Here is a 19,257-nt window from a genome sequence, read left to right as displayed (position 1 = left end):
GAGTTTCTGGCTCTGGTGTTTTAATATGTTAAAGCTTTTTAGGACTGGGTGTAGCACTGACATATTGCACAACGGCTTTCACTCAAAATCACATATAATAAGGCCGTTTCGTCACTGTGGCTTAACTTCTAAGAAGTGTTTCTAGAAGTTTAGCCCAAGGATTTGTGGTTTCATTTGAAAAATCCTACATTGGGAGCCTGAATATTCATATCTGCACACTAAGATAGATACATATGGAGCGCTGCTGTATGCTACGCAAATTCATTTCTGAAGCACACTGAGCAGAGAAAAAATAATAAATGTGTATTTTCGTTTTGCCAAAGGCAGTTTTCAAATTTATTATACTTATTCTCGCTGTATTCATGATAAAAAGATGTGTGATAGGAGAGAAATGTGTGGCTACTTGGGATATTACCAACCCTGCTTACCATTGTAGCTATTATAAACAGCTTTCATACAGTCTGTTGAACTTTTCACATCAGCAGTGAAGTCTTTTTTTATCTATTAAAAAAATCAAAAAGAAGAATATAGTAATAATAATATAATCACAATGGCAGCTTCCAACTTTCTACTGCATTCATAGATGGGATATTAACACATAAATACATGCTGAGGTCTTATAATATTAAATTTAGAGGTCTTTTATAAAGAAACTAACATTCTGTGTTTTGAACATTTCTTAAAAACAATGTAATTTAGAATTACCCTGTGCAGCTTAATAACCATTTATTGTTGTTGTCTTCTGGGGGTTAATAGGATTTATCCCATTCCAGCAAAAAGACCTTTGTGAAAAATGCAGTCAAGGTAGTTCTCTGGGAGCAGGAATCACACATTTTGGAAGCATCACAACACACAGTCTTGTTTCAACCCAGTCAACCACTTAAAATAAAATAATGAGACCTTTGATCATCTTCAAGTCAGCTGTGTTAGGCCACATAAGACACATGGCTGAGTAACAGAGAGCAGTTTTTATCCCTACTTTTATCTTTTACTCTCACTTCTATAATCCCATTATAGTGACCTATGTGTCACGACTTGCAGAAAATCCCCCCGTAGGGTAGAAGCCTCCCTCTGTCTATCTGTCCTTATATTTCTGAATAAATGAGCATGGTGCATGTTGCAGAGGGAGAAGGATGCAATAATTGAGCCTAAATAGCCAAATTCATTAATTTGATTGTTGGCGACAGCAGACCTCTCGACAATCGTGTAATTAGGAAAGCTAATGGATGGAGGCATGTTAAATCCATCAATGCTAATGATAATTGCTGTTTGGGAAAGCGACACTGCTCCACAAACGTGTGGCCAAGGCCGCCACAAAATCAGAACCAGCCACGATATCTAAAAATATGACAGATCTGACTCTCGCCGTGTGGGGGTGACACCCAAAGAGGCACGTTGGCCGGGTGCAGCTGGGCCGTCTGGGCGGGTAATCTACATCTTTTCATCCATCTTTTTTAACTTCAATCCATCCATGTGGCAGGGAGGCGGCGAGCAAAGCAATCATGAACCTCTCCCCTCACAGACAAGGAACCACTTCTGAACCCATCAGCTCTGATTGGTCGGTGGTTTATCCTGCTCGGTGGGTTGGCACGTTCTGCGGCCTTCTTTTTTTACGGATTCAGAAGTAGAGATCAGTGCAGAGGTTGATAGCTTAAAAAAGCTCCCAAATTTGTCATGCCTTATGGTAAAGCTGGTTTAATGATGAGGTCTCTCCCTTCAATAAAAAAACGCAAGGGTTACCACTGGGGTTAATGTTTTTAGCGTGGACCTGGTTTTACTACCCCGTTTATTTAGCTCTTCCTCGTCTGTCCAGGCAAGCTGACGTTTGGGTCATTACAACTGGACTGGCTCTTGGGAGGAAGAGGGAACTTGTTATTCTAGTCCGGGTTAATGAATGTCACATGCAAGAAGGGGAGGGGCCAGTATGGGAGAGAAAGCGGAGAAAGAGAGACCATTTTATTCCAGTGATATGTCCCCTCCAGGCTTGGAAAGAGTAAGTCGCAGATCAGCTTGTCTCGGGCCCCATTGTACAAGCATTAATGATATTTTCCTGGAGCCCCAATGACAGTTTGTTAGCGGGAACTCATTAGCACCTGAAGTCTCCGGCTGGAGTTTTCTGACAGCTGACAACAAGGTCCTTTTATCCTGTTAAGCCTCCATGGGCCTCCCAGAGCTGTCCCAAGCATGTTGTCCAGGCCTTTCCACCTGTGTTACTTGGAGATGTTTTGCAGGTGACATGTTTTCATGCAACAGCAATATTATACCGTGACAGCCACAGAAAAAAACAGAATGCCAGCAAAATGCGTGAGGCATTTGTTCTACACGCAGCTCAGAGCTGCAAGAGAGTAATGACACAAGAAGAGCTCTTGTTCTAGGGCTTTCCACAGAATGCTTGAGCTTATAAATGGTCTGATTAAGAAATCTAACCAACTGTTTGAGGCTTATACAGTCTGTCATAGCGTTATTCCATTGCCTCAGATTGTATTCCTCTTTGTAGAACCATATCAAGCGGACATTTATAGAGGGAGGACCGATTATTTCCATGGGAAAGCTTCAGGCAATATAACTGTTATATTGTTAGACCAGTGGTTTGTCGCCTTCTCTTTGGCTTCGCAATGAGGGCTAATGTTCTCGTTTGACACTGGCGGATTGCTTTCGCTCTGTGCCTGAAGAAAGACGGCGAGCTAATACATTTGAATCGGTGAAGCGAAGGTCGTAGAGAATTACATTCGCCGCCGCCCCCCCCCCCCCCCGCCCTGCATCACCCCCAACCCCTCTCTCTTTTTTTTTCCCTCTTAATTTCCCCACTGGATTGGCAAACCGTTTTGACTATTAGCAATGTGTTAGGGTGGCTCACTGTATGTGTGTAATCATCTGTGCATGTGTGTTGTGGTGTGCTGACAGGCCCACCCACACCCAAAGCCGACTAGACAGATAAATAGGCGCATGGCTTAACTGGATTCTATTGTCATGAGGAATAAGAACAACAACGGCAGCATAAAAAAAAAAAATCACCACACAGGCCCCTGAGAATCTAAGTTTAACTTGACAGGACAGGAGGACATAGTTAAGAGGCAAAAACCCGAAAGTGTGGGACCATGCGGGGCTTACAAGTAGGCCGTGTTCTTGTTCTTCTTTTGGAGATTCTTAACTGTCCTCCATCTTTCCCCAAAGACTCCCAACCCTAGAAGCAAGTCCCCACAGGTGTTTAGAGAAAAGGATTAGAGCTACACTTAACACAACTGGCAACAGGAGAGCCTTTCATAGGCGTCAAACTGCCCCGCCAAGCGTTTCCCATAATGTCTTCCAGATGATAAGGGCCTGGATAAAGTGTGTGGACCTACTGGTGCAGAACCACTGGAGTTCTGGCCCACACACCAGTCATTTAGTCACAAATAGAGATGTTTTAGACGTGTCGTCTTTCTTAGAGCGCGGCGAGAACCCCCTCCCCCCCTCTACAGGGCAAATTCTCTCTTCCATCTGCATCCTGTCTCCCACGGCGCCGCCTTTACGAGGACCGTGCGTGCTGATAACACACCAGTGTGAAAATGCAATGAACAGCTTTCCTGGAGTTGCGACGAGTTGACAGAGGCAACAATGAGACTATTTCTCTCGTTTGGAGGGTGAACAAAGACTCTGTGAGGACAGGCTAAATGAAAGCATGAGCTGATTGGCTTCTGTCCACATGCACACATATGTTTATGAGCTGTTCACACACTCGTTTGCACATATATCATGCATATGTGCAGAGAGACAACATAACTACACACACACAGACACTTGCTCAGCTCCTTCAGCTGTACTGCAGCTTGCGCTTCTCTCCTCTTCATCTCAGCGATGCATCTGAGCATCAATTTTTTAGGCGTCTGGCAATGCTCAGCTTTTGGCAGTTGCAGGGGAGGAGTCAGATAGCTGCAGAGACCGAGGCTCTGAGGTGAATTATAAGTCTGCTGATAGAGCAGAGCAGACCCACAGAAAGATTGATGCTCTCTGTTGTGAGCTGTGAACCGAGAGAAGGAGAGGAGAGGTGGAGGAGAGGCAGAATAGGAGAGGGAGAGGAGAGGAAGAGTAGTAGAGGGAAAGGAGGAGAGGAGAGGAAGATTAGACGAGGGAGAGGAAGAGTAGAAGATTGCGAGGAGGAGAGTAGAGGGAATTTATTTCATGAATAGAAACAATTTGGGGAAGAAAACTTACTGCTGCATCTTTTTAGAATCTGTTTAGATAAATACTGGCCCATTTATTGCAGACTATAACACAAGACATGTAAAAATACCTTTAATTCAATTTTGACTGTAAAAAACTTAACTGGTGACTTAACTCGACAATGACAACATTAGAGCAGAAACAGGATCCCTGCTTCAGGGGAGGCCGTTAAACTAAATAATGAGAAACTCCCTGGCCGTTAAGACCTGAAGCCCTGGAGGAGGATAACATTGTAAACACCATGTGAAACTAGTACATTTTTTACAGAGCTGCAGCTGATAAAGTAGCTCAAACAAAGTGGTACTTGTGAAGGCCGTGCTTCTGAAATCCAAGCAAAGAGCAACGAGGAAAAAGCCAAATAACTCAAGCAGGGGATTTCACAGAGCAAGCCACATAAATGAAAGGACTGGGCTCCTAAAGGATTTTAAGCAGTTTGAACTGAAGTGTAGGGAGCTATATATTGCCAGATTGTGATGAAAGTTGTAATGCAGCTTGAATGGCTGTATGATCGGCCTGGAGCTGGATATATCAGGGCACACGGGCAGTCGTTGGATTGGATTTACAGACTGCTGTTCTCCTGCCACATACAGAACCAATCCTTCAACCTGAGGCGCTGGAATTTAAAGAGACAACGAATAAGAGGAGACTCATGTTGAATGTTGACAGCTTGAATGTTGAATGTTCACCTCAGATCACTGTTCAGAAAGATGAGGGAAGTCATCCATCCACCCGTTCTTCTTTGCAACATTTGTCTCTTATGTCCAACTCCACATTTAGTTACACTCGGTCTTTCCCCCGGTTTTGCTGACTCCCACCACAGGCCATAATAATTCCCCACCTCCCCAAATCCCCTCTGGCAATTTAGTTTCTGTTCAGTGAGTTTGAAGCAGGTGAAGGAAACCATTTTCATACGGAAGAAAGTCCAAATTGGTGCATGTGGAGACATGTCGAGGCCCACCTCAGGGACCTCACCCACCCTGAGCCATCATTCAAAGTGTAAATCGCCTTTTTTGTGCAAAATCCTGTGAATTAAGTGAGTTCAGAATCGTTAAGAAGGCGCAATGTTTTGACAGTAATTTAGGAATCAAGTAAAACTGTGAAAATAGGCCCCTTTGCCCATAGGGCACATATTTTCTGAGAAAACAGAAGGCGCATTTGTACGACTAAATGTGCCTGCTCACCTGTTGCACATTATACTTAACATACATTAAAATGTATTAATGTAGTACTATGTGTGGATGCATTTTCTTTTTTCTTCAACTGGTTTCTGGTGAATATGGAGGAGCGCGGCAGCAGGTCATCAGGGTTTGGGCAGGAAAACGTTGGATAGGTGGCGTGCATAGCTGAAAACTTGGCGTGAACAGACGCTATGGGCAATTAGGATCCATGGAAACCTGAACCAGAATCTGCTTTGAGAGGGGCGCTCGCCTCGTCACTCCCAGACAAAACACAGCACGGAAAAGTCATCTAAATCATCGTGCAAACACACTCACACGTGCAGGCGCTGGAGTACAACCAAGTCCTGCACTTTATGTTCCCTCTTAATAACTGCCTGAAAACATATACAGTGATAACTCGAGGCTGTTTGGACCACCCTCGCTGATAGTCACTCTCATTTCTCCTCTGCCATCTTGGTTGGCGTGCTACATTCTGTGTGCGTGTGCTTGAGTGCGTGCGTCAGTTCCCGTTCCCAGTCTCATTTCAGAGCTGTTTTCCTCTTCTGCTCCCAAACCCTGCGACAACTCAATTAGGCGGCTGCTCCCTTCAATAGCCCTAGGTCTGACATTCCATTTGAATGTGATGTTTCTGTGTCGGTGTGTGTGTGTGTGTGTGTGTGTTTAAATAGCTTTACCACCTGCTCTGTCTATACACCACCATCCTAAGCCAAAGGCCAACATATAATCACTCTCGATTCTCTCATAGTCTCTTCAAGAACAGTCACACACACACTGTGAGAGTTGTCCTGAGGTTAAGTAACACATAGACAACTGTTCAGCTGAAGTTCAGTAGTTAAAGCTGTTACATAAACCTGACCTGAGCACTGTCGGAAGTACACAACCTGTGTGTGGTTGTGTGTGTGTGTATGTGTGTGTCAAATCGATGAAATCAAAGCCGCCCACCTGTTCTCACAGTTTTAACCTGAGACCTCATTAGTACACAGTGTTTTATTTCCACTACATTACCTGCACAATATGTTGTGTTGCTCTGTGTGTGTGTGTGTGTGCTCCGGCAAATATGAATGCATGTGTGCATTCATGTGTGAGTGACATACCTGCACAGTATACACAACATACGAGTCATGTTCTAATTCCCAACAAATGTAACTTTTCAAGAGGACAGGAAAACAAAGAGGACATGCTGTGGAGAGCACACTGGGACTGACACTGTCTCTCTTCCTCTTGTTCAGGTATGATTACATCGAGGTGCGTGATGGCGTGGACGAGGGCGGTCAGCTGGTGGGAAAGTACTGCGGGAAGATCGCCCCATCTCCGGTCGTCTCCTCTGGAAACCAGCTCTTCATCAAGTTTGTGTCGGACTACGAGACCCATGGAGCAGGTTTCTCCATCCGATATGAGATCTTCAAGACAGGTGGGTGGATTCATACAGATGGAGTTTCACTTAATCCCAGCTATCTGATACATATAGAGTGCACTACATACAGCATCATATCTCCATGGGACAGAAAGTAGCTTTCATTATTTCTACTTGAAGAATACTATGTTAAGTGGAACAGAGACCGAAAGAGACCGGTGATGGTCAAAAACTAAATATTACGTTCTCTTGAAAATTAGTATGATTTTACTTTAGGTGAATCCATCATACCAACAGAGCAGGATACAATATGAAGTTCTGATAATGGGTTTTTATGGTTTGTTTGTGATTTAGTCAAGGCACCAGAGCATCAAATTATGCACTCGCAATATGGCAGACAATATGTTCTATTCAAAACCAATGAATCATAGTCACATATGTTCCATAATTGCGGCAGTTTGTATTTTGTGTGAATTATTGCACAATAAGCATGGACATAATTCACTAAGCTGTGATCCAACTAATGTTGTGTGGAGTGTTGGTTTATCGTCAGATGGCAGGTTAGGACTAACGCAGCAAGGACATGGACCTGTCACCATAACTAATGACCAGCTGGTTCTGGAGAAAGTGAGATCAGTGGACTCAACAATACACTTGTTTTCTGAGTGCTGCTATGGAATTCAGTCACGTCGAGAGAACATATCAACTCTAGACATGCCTGGCATCCAAACTACGTCAAAATGTATAGCCGCTAAAACGGAGAAGAATCCTTTTTAGTTTGAAAACTTTGTGGTAGTCTGGACGAGCAGAAACAGAGATGTTTGGAAACGATGAAGTAAATCTCACACCCACTTGCTGATTGGATCTTTTCGGTGATGACGTAGACTTCACTGATTCGGCGGCCTCCTATCACATAACCACCTATTGAAAGAAAACAACCCTGAGGTTACATGTGTTGGAGAAAAGCTATTATTCCATTATTTCCTGTTTACACCCACACACGCCGCCAGTGGACATTTAATGTGCGTTTTTTAGGTGTGTTTGTATGGATGAGGATGCCATTGCCGAGACATAAATATAGAAGTATGTATGTAGCCTGAGGTTCCTTCCTTCATGTTAATCCTAAAAATAAGACCTCTGGGTTCTCCTAGTCGGGATTCGTGTATAATTAAGTTCACATTTCCTCAGGAGAAGTCTATCTTATCAGAACACAGCATAACACGAGGGAGTACCCTGTTGGTTGGCTGCCTGCTTTGTTTGGACTAAACGAAGCGGGAGGAGGACAACACATATCTGGAGAGTGACTAGCAGGCAGACAGGTGCCACAGACTCCACTTTCATTAATTAACCTCGGCAGCGCTCCGTAAGACGGCCCCCGTGACCTCGGAGACAAGATGAATGACTCTGCAAGGTCCCTCCTTACTTTTAATCTGGGGCTCGCATGCGTCTGCCGTGCCGTGTGTTTGTGTGTCTGGGCTCGTGTGTGTCTCCACCGCGGCAGGGCAGCTGGTGGAGTGTGGGTCCATTTACGAGATCAAAGCGACACTCCACCCCTGACGTACACAAACTCATCAACGCTGCTTCGTTCCCCTTGATAGTCCGGTTAATCTACCACATTCTTCCCTAATTTTTAGCTTGGTATTTCCCTTTCTCATCCATTAGTCAAAGCTGTTTATAAATGAGGCATGCAAGGGCCCAGTAGCAATAAAAAAAACACAGTTGTCGGATGTGTAGATATGAGGAAATACAGACTTGGCATGAAATGTGAACTAGTGTGGATAGAAGATAGAAAGTCAGGACGAGAGAGTTACACCTATAAAAATCCAGCTTTTTTTGCTGATTGAATCAAAGGGGAAATTGGGGCTGAAGGAGATTGAACCCAGGAACAAAGTTTTCTTCCCACTTCTTTTGCTTCCTTAGTTGATCCAGACATTCATTATGCTTTAAATTCACTCTGCTCTAACTGCTGCGATGAAAAGAGCTGGTCTTAGTGATCAACTAGCAGCTCTGTTTGAATAAGGCATAGAGAGCGAGTACCAGGCACAAAGAGAGATACAAAACTAGTTTATTAGCACAGCTTATCAACAAGCAGTGTATTAGTCGGGGAAAACACTGTGTTGGCTAACACATGTTTCGTTAATGATGGCACACAGATGGCCTGATAACGGATGGAGGAACGGGAGGCGCGCGCTTGTGCATTCCAATGAAAGGCAAAGCAACAAAAAAACAAGAAATGATGCAGGATGGGTTATCACTGTGATTATAGGCCTGGAGATCAACCTCAGGCACTGCTAGTACCTTACATCCTGGCTTTGAGACAAGCAAAGGTCATGTGGAAGATGGATATATGCACAAACAAACATATGTAAGGACTCAAATCGGGGATCACACGCCAATGCTTGCAAGCTGTAAAGCTGTAAACTATGTAAACACACTTTAAAACCCACGTTGTAGCCCTGGCTTTCATCAGCGGTAGCCTGCAAAGTGTCTAATTGGGAGAGAACAGGTTGTTTTGCGGCTCTCTATGGCCACTTCCACATCAGTCTCTACCCCACTCCACTCCTCAATCCCATCCAACCATCTTAATTAGCATGGGCTATTTATTTTATAGCCTGCAAATTGGCAGCCTCGCTCCACTGGCTGAAGTCTGGCAAGAGATGGGAAGGAGGGAGATCATGGGAGAGGAGGAAGAGATGGGGAAAAGGGATGGGTCGGAGAGTGAGGGATATTTGAAGCCGTGTTTGTGTTTCTTTTTGGCATACCACCTCCAATTAATAATAAAATGTTGAATTAAAAAATCTAAGCAAAACGTGAGGAACTAGAATGGCACTCGCATATCTCCACCAAGGGCCGACAGTCCCCATATGAAGCCACAACAAACCAACCAATGACCAAATGGACATGGGTTGAAAACACTGCCGTCTTTGTAAAAATAACGACAACCAGCATTATGGCTGCGTCAAATTAAAATCATGGTAATTCTATTTGTCTTATCATCTGACAGGATTTCACTTGAAATGTATCTGGACACCGCCATCCTCTCCAGTAGACCCATGCATACACAGCACATGTTTTCTTTTACAGCCCTGCAGTGAGCTCAGAGCCACATCAAGGCTGGCTGAGGGCCCATTGAAGTGGGCGACGAGGCAGAGATAGTTCCACTGGGAGCCCCCCTTCCTCCCACTTCCACACACTGAGGCTCATCTTCGTCTCCTCACTGTTACTCAGCACAATGACTGTTGGTGGCAGAGCTATCGTGTTTCTCCTTGCACTAAAAAACACAATCTCTCACACAGGAGCGCTGTTTATTATGTCATCGTGATGCGGGCACATTTACTGTGAGCACACACCTGTGAAAACACTGTCAAAGTGCGTGTGTGTGTATATTTATGCGTGTGTGTTTGGTGGGGCCTAATAGAGGGTACATTCTACTTTCATGGACGGCACGCCCTGATGGCATAGGTCACATCTGGCATGGAGAAGTACTGTCATCACACACGCAGCCCTCATGGAAACCCAAGACAACAAATCTCTTTAAGGGGAGCCGGAGGGAGACTGCAGCCCCCTCCTCTACCCCTTCCCCTGCCCCAGAATCCCAGCAGCACTGTGTCATCCCTCATTTGATTGGGTGGGGGGGCTGGGTGACGTTCCCGGCGCAGTCAATGCACTAAATACCATGTCAGAAGCCTCAGGGTGTGTGAGGGGATAAACGTCAACCGACCTTCCCATCTGTTTGAATGGCCGACACCCCATAGGTTTCAGGTTAATGTTTGATTTAGTGTTGAAAGAGTTAATTCTCCACCGGCGATTAATCCCCCCCGTTAGCTTGGCATGAGTGCAGGGCGGAGGAGAGGGGGTGTGGTAACAGGGGGTGAATGCCAGGGGGCAGAGGGGGGTGAAATGGGCTAATGATCAGCCAGAGAGCAACGTGGAATATAAACAGTGGTGATTTACTTAGGAGTCCAATAACAACACCTTCAGTCCCAATGGCTCCGGCCCCTAATAACCCCCGACTTTGGAGAGAGAGAGGGATGAATAGATGAAAAAATAGAGAGAATATGTGGAAAAGCAGTGCAAGAGGGAGAGTTTTAAAAATGAAAATAGCAAGAGGCCGTCACATTCTAACGCGTGTTCCGTGGCGCTGTGTTGTTCTAATGATGAACGCCCGGCCTCTGCTCTCAGCACTTAGAGCAACAGCTTAATAGAGACATAGAGGACAAGTCATCTAGAAGACTAACAGTTGAAAGGCGCCGTTTCCCCTCAATGCCGAAACCATATTTATTTAAAATGCATAATAAATCTCCAACACTTGGAAAGACTGAAATCAGATCTCCATTAAATACCATTTTACCGGCTACAACTTGTCCTGTTAAACAAACTCCAATCAGTCAGAGAGCGGGAGGGACTGACATTTGTTTATCCCCCCCCCCCCCCCCTTCCTGAGCAGAAGGGCTCGACATAAATGCGAGTTAAAAGAATCCATTACGGCCGGCAGTAAACGTTAGAGCGCCTGCTTGGAGGTTGACGGTAAATGCTGTGCGTTCAAGGTTACTTCTTTTTCTCTCTCCCGTCGTAAATGCTGCTGTTTGTTTAAAAGCAGTGCATGGACCAGTGGGCACATGCTAGTATTCGTGTGTGTGAAGTCAAACCTGTCATTGTAACAGAACCCTTTTCCATTTGAAACCCTGTCTCGCTGTCGATGTGATGAATCCGCCAGAACAGCGACAGAGAGTGAGTGAGGGGCGAGGAGTAGAGCATTTGGCTGACAACCGGGATATATTTGTTCCAACAAAGATGCAAGCACACAAGACGCCACCACTGAAAAGCGTGACCGCTATCACTGAATGCCTCTCACACTAACATCAGCACAAAGCATCCGGGTTGTAGCGAGGGGAGCCGGGGACGAAAGCCCTCCCGTGTTGAGACGCCAGATAAAAGAGATCTGTCGGATGATTATCTTGCCGGTGGGAATGACCAGAGCGCTCTGTCTTCTCTTGCCACTCTATTTTATTCTGATGTCTTCGCTCTGTCGTTTTCTCCGGGTGGCGGTGTATTAATAGAGACACACCAAATTTGACAATGGTGGAGTGTGTCCTTGGCTCGGCCTCAGTCGTAAGCATTCAGAGGCGTAACAGTAATGGTTAGATATGTAAAGTTAACTTTGAATTAAGTTGTGAATACTTTAAGCACTATCTTATACTTGCCAACTACAAAATATTAGTATTCAGGCCAGTCTTGTGCTTGGATTTTCACAGGTTTTCACAGTGGAACGGTTTCTCAAGACCAAATCTGTTCTGGTCAGCTGCTGCGCTGAGATAAGGGTCAAGGTGGGGGCTGATGAAATGGACGGAGAGCTGAGTTGTGAGCCCAAAGCCACAGGAAATTCAACACTCTGAACTAAATTGCATTTTGGATACCGTGGCTGTCTCGAGCACTTAGGAACCATGGACGCCTTTTTCAAAGAAGCTTCTTGCATCTCTAGTTGTTTTCCCCCCTAAAGCTGGCTGACATTTCTCCCAAAAATGGCGAGGATGAAGTGCAGAACGGCAGCATCCGTCCACCCGCTAATCCCAGGGAACGCTCTCTCTCGCTTTCTCCTTCTGAGCAGAGCCTCTTTATTTTCCAGGGGTAAATACGTGGGGGAGCAGCGAAATTAATGGTGCCCACTGTTCTAAAAAGCCACCACTTTAGCCACTGCACTAAATGTCAACTCTCTTTAGAGTCAAAAATGCCGCTTGCTGTGGCTTTCAACTTGGGAAGAAAGAAAATCAAATGGCTCTCGCTCCTTTCACTCACTCCACTGGTGGACAGGCTGAAGTGGGCCTGATGGTCTTGAATTAGGGGCCCAGCGAGACACTTGACAGTGGAAAAAGCAGTTTGCCACATTCATTTATGCAGCAATGACTGTAGTACAGCAGCTCTATCTAGCGATAACTCCCTGCAATTTTAGTCTTGATTGGCACCATCTGCACCCATAATGCCGGCTGTCAGAATAACATAAAAATTACATTATGACATTATGCTGGGCACATTTCTGCCACTAATGGCTCCAAATAATTGCCTTCCTGTTTTGTTTTTCCCCCTTCCTGTCATTGTATGTATGTGTGTTTGTGTAGAGCCTGTCTTGCTAACCCCACACAGGACCAGTGCTTGAGTCTGCATAGTGAACACGTCTTATGTGTCATTCCCTGCAGCTGTGAGCATCAGTTTTTCCCCCCCTCATGTGTCACTCATTCTCAAATCATAATCTTGCGCTCATGATGCTCTGACAAGTGGCTAACGTGGGAAATGTGTTAATGCTCCTCATCAGCTAAAAGGCAGCTCCCTGGGGAGCTGTGAATAAATATTTTGACTTTCCCTCGTGTGAAATTGTGTGTTTAAGTGTGCGTGTGTGTGTTGATGTATGCAAAGTCATTGCCCTTGCCTTCCATCACTGACACTGTAATTTCGCCTGAGCACCACTCTTATGTTTCACAGACTGGTCCTGATGAATGTGTGTGTGTCGGTGTGTGAGAGAGAGAGAGAGAGAGAGAGAGAGAAAGGGAGAGGGAGGGAGAGAGAGAAAAGTGTTTCCACCGTAAATCAAACTGTTTACTTATTGTTCCCTGCTCCTGGTGATTGAAGCCTTTCACTAATGTTTACACTCATGTTCCAGATGTTCCAGGAGTAGCAGATTTGACACACACATACACAGACACACACAGAAACAGTGAGGAAACAGTCTAATGTTTGTGAAAAGGGGGGGGGGGGGGGTGGGGAATGCTCAAAACCACAGTGAGAGGAGTTGAGACACAGATGTTGACTCTCGTGAAAAGATGAAGCCATCAAGGTGGTCCTTCTGTGGACCGTAAACTGTCCTCCACTCAAAAGACCAGATGGTAGGCAGCGCTCTTTAGTAACCACCACACAAAGTCACCCTTAACAGATCACCTAACCAACAGCCGTACAACAGAATCATCTCCGCCGCTCTCTCATCTCTTCCCTTCATCCTTCCTGCAGGTCCCGAATGCTCCAGGAACTACACCTCCAACAGCGGCGTCATAAAATCCCCCGGTTTCCCGGAGAAGTACCCCAACAACCTGGACTGCACTTTCATGATCTTCGCCCCAAAGATGTCCGAGATCATCTTGGAGTTCGAGAGCTTTGAGCTGGAGCCGGACCCGACGCCCCCTACTGGTGTGTTCTGCCGCTATGACAGACTGGAGATTTGGGACGGCTTCCCCGGAGGTGAGTGAACAGTGCCAGTAAATTGTTTTACTTGTAGTTTAAACCATGAATGTGTATTTATCTTCTATCTACCATCTCGGTCTGTCTGTATGTGGCTTGCATATCTCAAGAACCATTCATATCATCTGCTTCACTCTGCCCAAGGAAGTGCAGAGTGTAATTTGGTGCGATGTGGACATGTAATATGTTGAATATTAATGACATTTTAATAAAGAGGTGATTAGTGCTCTGAAGATTACAACTGCACTTCCCACCAATGGCAAGAACACCTGATTCTCCTGTTCTCGGTTCTCCGTACTGAGTTGAGCTTTACCGAGCTTTGAATAAAACACATGAACAGCTCTTTGTGCGGCAGCAGCTTCCACTAGTCAGGCTTTACTTGCCGCGGCTAAATTACGGCAGATCACTGTTATAGTTTCAAGAAAGAAATCTGCAACCAGCATTACCACAGACCAAGTAAACAATCCTTTCCATACAGACATGTTTAGAACAGGCACTGCACTAATTTTACTGAAAGAGGAAATTAGATGATTTTCCTAATAACATTTTTTTTTAAATGACACACAACAGAACCCATCCCTTGTTGACTTAATACACTCGGGGCATTTGCTGCCACAGCCTCACTTGTTCTTGTATGACTTATTAACAAACTTCACTTCACCAATTTAGACACAGAAGAGTGATTGTTTCAATAGTGGAACAGGAAAGATGTGAAAAGCTGCATTGTCCTGCTGCTTGGAAATCGTCTGTCCTGCACTGGGAAGCAGTTCATCTCTCCAGAAGGAATGAACAGCTTTACACTATATGATGGCATTACCCGGGCCAGTGGGCTCACTGCCTACGCCAGGCTTGGCAGAGCTCCAAGAGTCTGTCGTCATGAGCGTAATGCTTCGTCATTGCTCAGTGCCAGACACTTCCTGATTACAAGGGCCTCCCGCCCTTCCTTTTCTCTTTCACAGGCTGCATTGTGTCGGAGGATTTGTTCGTGTCAGTACGTTTGGGAATTCGGGGTCTAATGTAAGCTGTGATATTTAAGTTGTTGCCTCTCCGCGTCCTGATTCACAGGCCGATCTTGCAGGAAATTACTCTAAAAGGAATTTCCTCTGGAAATGTCCTTGTGTTTCCCACTACGGAGAGGAGAAAAAAAGTCTAATTGAATTTGAACTGAGCCAGTTTGGTCCTGATAAGAGCCAGCATCTCCCGGTCACAGGGCAAAGCAACGCAAGATTCAGACGCACAATAAAATGTAGTATTTCTCAAATCCATCTAAAAATCAGCAGGTGAGAGAGAGAGGAGCGGGGGAGCAATGTTCAAAGAAATGCTTCCATAGCCCAAGATGAGGCTTTGAACTCAGCGAGAAAAATCACCTCTTGAAGTTTTCGGCTTTTCCTCTGGCTATTCCAACGCTGGGTGCAGACGAGATGAAAGCTTCTCTCATCCGTCACTGGCTGAAAATTGAAAGGATTTTATCGAGTGGCGTTCAACCTGGTGCGTATCAATGCTCCAAGTGATGGGGTTGAAGTGTAAATCTAGTCGCCTTTTCAAGCGAGTTTACTCAAAGTTCTGTCTTCTCTGTAGATGTGCAGCAGCTGAACCTTTGCTCCGTGACTCATTTGTATGATCTTCCCAGGAGGTGGGACATGTTGAATTTTCAAGATTAGTGTTGATTAATGCTTGTAGAGCAGAGAATATCTCACATTATTATCACCTTTAAATACATATTTTTACAAAAAAAGCACCATTGGGGATGGGGAGAGAAACATTTCCTGTGCTACTTCGAAGATTTCTACGATTTCTCAGTTGACTCCGGTGAAAATGCGACACGAAAGTACCAGAATCAGTCGACCAGAATCTCTTTTGCCCCACACTGAGTCTGTGCAGGGCAGAAACGGGACACCACCGCTTTGGACTGAAGTGGCATCGCACCCTTCATGTGTTGTGACAGACAGCCTTGTGTCAAAATAAGCCACGGGTGGAAAATAAGTGTGTTGGCTTTTGCCAGGCGGTTCCTGTGGTGCCTGCTGGATCGATAGTACATTATCACAGAAGGCTGGAGCCGTGTTATTTGTCAGGGTGTGCAGAGCCAGGAGATGTCCGGGCAAAGGCAGACCTCCGCAAAGCACCAGGGGGGAATCACACCTCCCTGTACCACTACCACTCAAAACACACCCTGCTGGTCAGGCTCTGTGGATGAAGAACCTGCACTCCCTCATCCCTCTTCCCCGAGGACCAGAAAGACAAACAGGAGTTCATAGCAAGGGTCTTAAACATTTCATACTTCTGGGGAGTCATGCAGATAATCCAAGAGATAGTGTTTTGTCTTGTTCTGCCCAGTTCTTGGCAGGCTTAAAGGCACACATGGATTCTCACAAACACCTGGGTTATTAAGATTAATCTGAGCCATCGAGTCTCTGCCCTGTACCTCTCCGAGGCCGTTCCCGGAGGAGCTGGGCTGGAAGAAGCATGTTTTGGATGACAGGAAGCCGCAGGGAGGCAGGACTGTCACTGGCCGCTGATCACAGCATTACTAATCACAGATAAGTCGCAGCTCCCTGCACACCAACAAGGAGCACACGCGAACAAATGTGCACGGATCGCAGCGCACATCAGAGGCATAGCGCAAGGTCATTGTGCTCTCTTGCTCTCCCTTGTTACCACATCGCTCTTTCCCGATGCTTCCCCACCCCTCTGCCTCCCCTGTCTCTCACCTTCAACCCCTTTTTTTCCCCATTCCTCCTGTTTTTCCATTCCTCTCAGTCTGCTCAGTGGAACATGTCCCTCTCCTGGTTTTATTGCTCTTTAAATGGCCCTGTAGTCTATCTGTCCAGCCTTTACGTGTTTTTGTCTCTTTCACAAAACTCACTCAGCCATGGCTGTGTCTGCCTCAAGTCTGCACGGAAATTTAAAAAAAAAGAGTTTGGATAGAGGAAGGACGGGATGTCTGAAGTATTTACAGCCACCAAATAGACAGAGACCGTGACCTGTCCACACACCAGGTCCCTCTTCCGCTTTCCTCTTTTTGTGTTTGACCAGCAAGCATCCATGGAATGTTGGGAGTCTCTTCTCACGCATCGTTACGGGGTCAAGTAAAAAAAATGCAGCCGGTGCCATGCCTCATTGAGACACTAGTTTTCACACCTCTACAGGGGGGAGCTGCTAGTAAAAACCCATGTGTGACAAGGCCGTGGCAAACAAACAAATATTAACCTAAGTCGAGTCTAACAGAGTAACGACATTTGTGCTTTTCTCTCTTTTCTCCCCCTAGTCGGCCCATACGTCGGGAGGTACTGTGGGCAGAACACTCCTGGCAGGATCATCTCCTACACAGGCATCCTGGCGCTAACAATCAACACTGACAGTGCCATCGCTAAGGAGGGCTTCTCTGCCAACTTCACCGTCATTGAAAGGACCGTTCCAGAGGGTGAGCCGGCATAAAAACCACCGCAAATCAGACTGATGGGATTGTCAGAGAGGGAGAGCGAGCCAAGGAATGCAGTCAGAAACCAAAAATCTATATAATTGAGGTGGAAATCCAAATCAAATCAGAATCCAGGGAGATCTGTTCAGTGGAAGAAGATTTTGGTTGTGAGGATAGTGAATTAAAGCTGTGTAGTTGAATAAGAATTAGGGGGCAATAAAGTAACCACCAGAGGAATATTACTAAAAGTAAGAAACAGATGTTGACTGCTACCGAAGCTACTCATGGTCCTATTGTGACAAATTTCCACCGAATCGTTTAGACAAAGCTTAGGAGTTATTAAATAAACACCTCTTCCTGCTTCATTTGACAAATGTGTTACATTTGAGAAGACTTGTAAACTGCCTCCCGGGGTTTACAAGAAGCTACGTGTACACACTGTGGTTCCAGACAGGCTTCAAAAGGCAGCCCCCCCCACCAGTAACCGCTCTGGACACACACCAACACACAACCCCGGGGTTTCTTTTTACATGCTAGGCCGTCGTCACAGAGTTTGACCTCCAACCCCATTTTGCAAGACGTTCCGACTAAACATTTCATTAAGGAAGACGAGGACTGGAAGGAGTCATAAATCTGTCTATAGGACAGACCACCCCGGGCACACACAAACACACACACACACACACACACACACACACACACAATGTCAGTCTTTGAATAGCAATAGAGATGGATGACATTCAACAAATCTACTAATCATCATCAAGAGGATTTTGTTTTGCCCAAAGGGAAGATGGGCGCAGAGTACACACACACAAACACACACAACCCTGTCTCACACTAATGAGAGCGGCGATGAGTGCTGATGTCATTTTCTCCTTAGTTTCCCCTGAGCTGAGTTGCGTTAATCACACATCATAAAATCAGATTACGCAAATCAAGTTTTCACATTCAGCATTAAGTGGCATGGTGAAATATCTGACCCATGATCAGTAAATACCTTAATTAACTTGAATTGCTTGCTCTTACATCACCAGCTGAGAGGTATCCAAGATGAGATTAAAAAAAACTCCAAACTTTCGTTTTCCAGACTTGCACCACTTAAATCATTCATAATCCCCTTATGCATAATACACGCTTCTGCGTGGCAAGTGGAAGGGTGTACTCTGGCTGAAAGCTACTGTTGATAGATGATAAGGTGATGAAAGGAAGCCTGGTCTTTTGCCCTTATCCTGCTCCTCTTGCTGTCATTCCCTTCAGGCACCCTCCTCACCCTCACTTTCACCTCATATTCTCCCCTAACAATCCCCCTTTGGCCAGGAATCCACATGATCAGATATCGTCCTTTGCTGTAAACAAATGCCTGATTTTGTTTTTGTTGATCGTGACCCAGTGATCTAGATGATGTGGGTTTTTGCATACAAACGTTAAGATGAGAGCGAGCAGTCTCCTGAAAGAAGGAGCCAACGAAGCGGGTGGAGAGGTGTGAGACAATTTTCTCAAAGCCTCACACAAAGACTCGTGCATGAGCACATACATATGCAACCGCACACTGACACTGTCTAGCACAGACACACACACTGACCCAGTGACTGTGGTGTGTTTGCAGTGTGGCAGATGGGGAGACCATCTGTGTTAGCGCATAGGCAGCAGCCACGTAGCAGTTCCTCACTGCTCCTCATACTGTGTGTGTGTGGGTGTGATCAGATTACTTGGCCGAATAATTCCAGATTACTTCAAATTGCCATATTTTAAACAGTCGAGATTAATTCATTAAAATATAATCTGAGTTGATTATAGTTTCTTATGTTTACAATCTGATTACGTCATCCCTGTTATGTATTATTGCATTTTTGGCCAAAGGTAAATTTATGGTT

At 45.3% G+C, this 19,257-nt stretch overlaps 1 protein-coding gene across 4 annotated transcripts in view; it reads left to right on the top strand.

Annotated features, from left to right (window-relative positions):
• The window catches only part of nrp1a (neuropilin 1a), a 77,010-nt gene that overhangs the window by 31,097 nt on the left and 26,656 nt on the right, over nucleotides 1-19,257 (top strand). For all 4 annotated transcript variants that reach the window (XM_053412040.1, XM_053412039.1, XM_053412041.1 and 1 more), the window contains 3 exons: nucleotides 6,611-6,792; nucleotides 13,735-13,962; nucleotides 17,228-17,383. In XM_053412040.1, the coding sequence (XP_053268015.1) occupies nucleotides 6,611-6,792; nucleotides 13,735-13,962; nucleotides 17,228-17,383 (566 nt within the window). The remainder of the gene's footprint in view (nucleotides 1-6,610; nucleotides 6,793-13,734; nucleotides 13,963-17,227; nucleotides 17,384-19,257) is intronic.

Source organism: Pleuronectes platessa, chromosome 20 (genome assembly GCF_947347685.1).
Source record: "Pleuronectes platessa chromosome 20, fPlePla1.1, whole genome shotgun sequence".
NCBI lineage: Eukaryota > Metazoa > Chordata > Actinopteri > Pleuronectiformes > Pleuronectidae > Pleuronectes > Pleuronectes platessa.
This window is presented reverse-complemented; position numbering and strand designations above follow the sequence as displayed.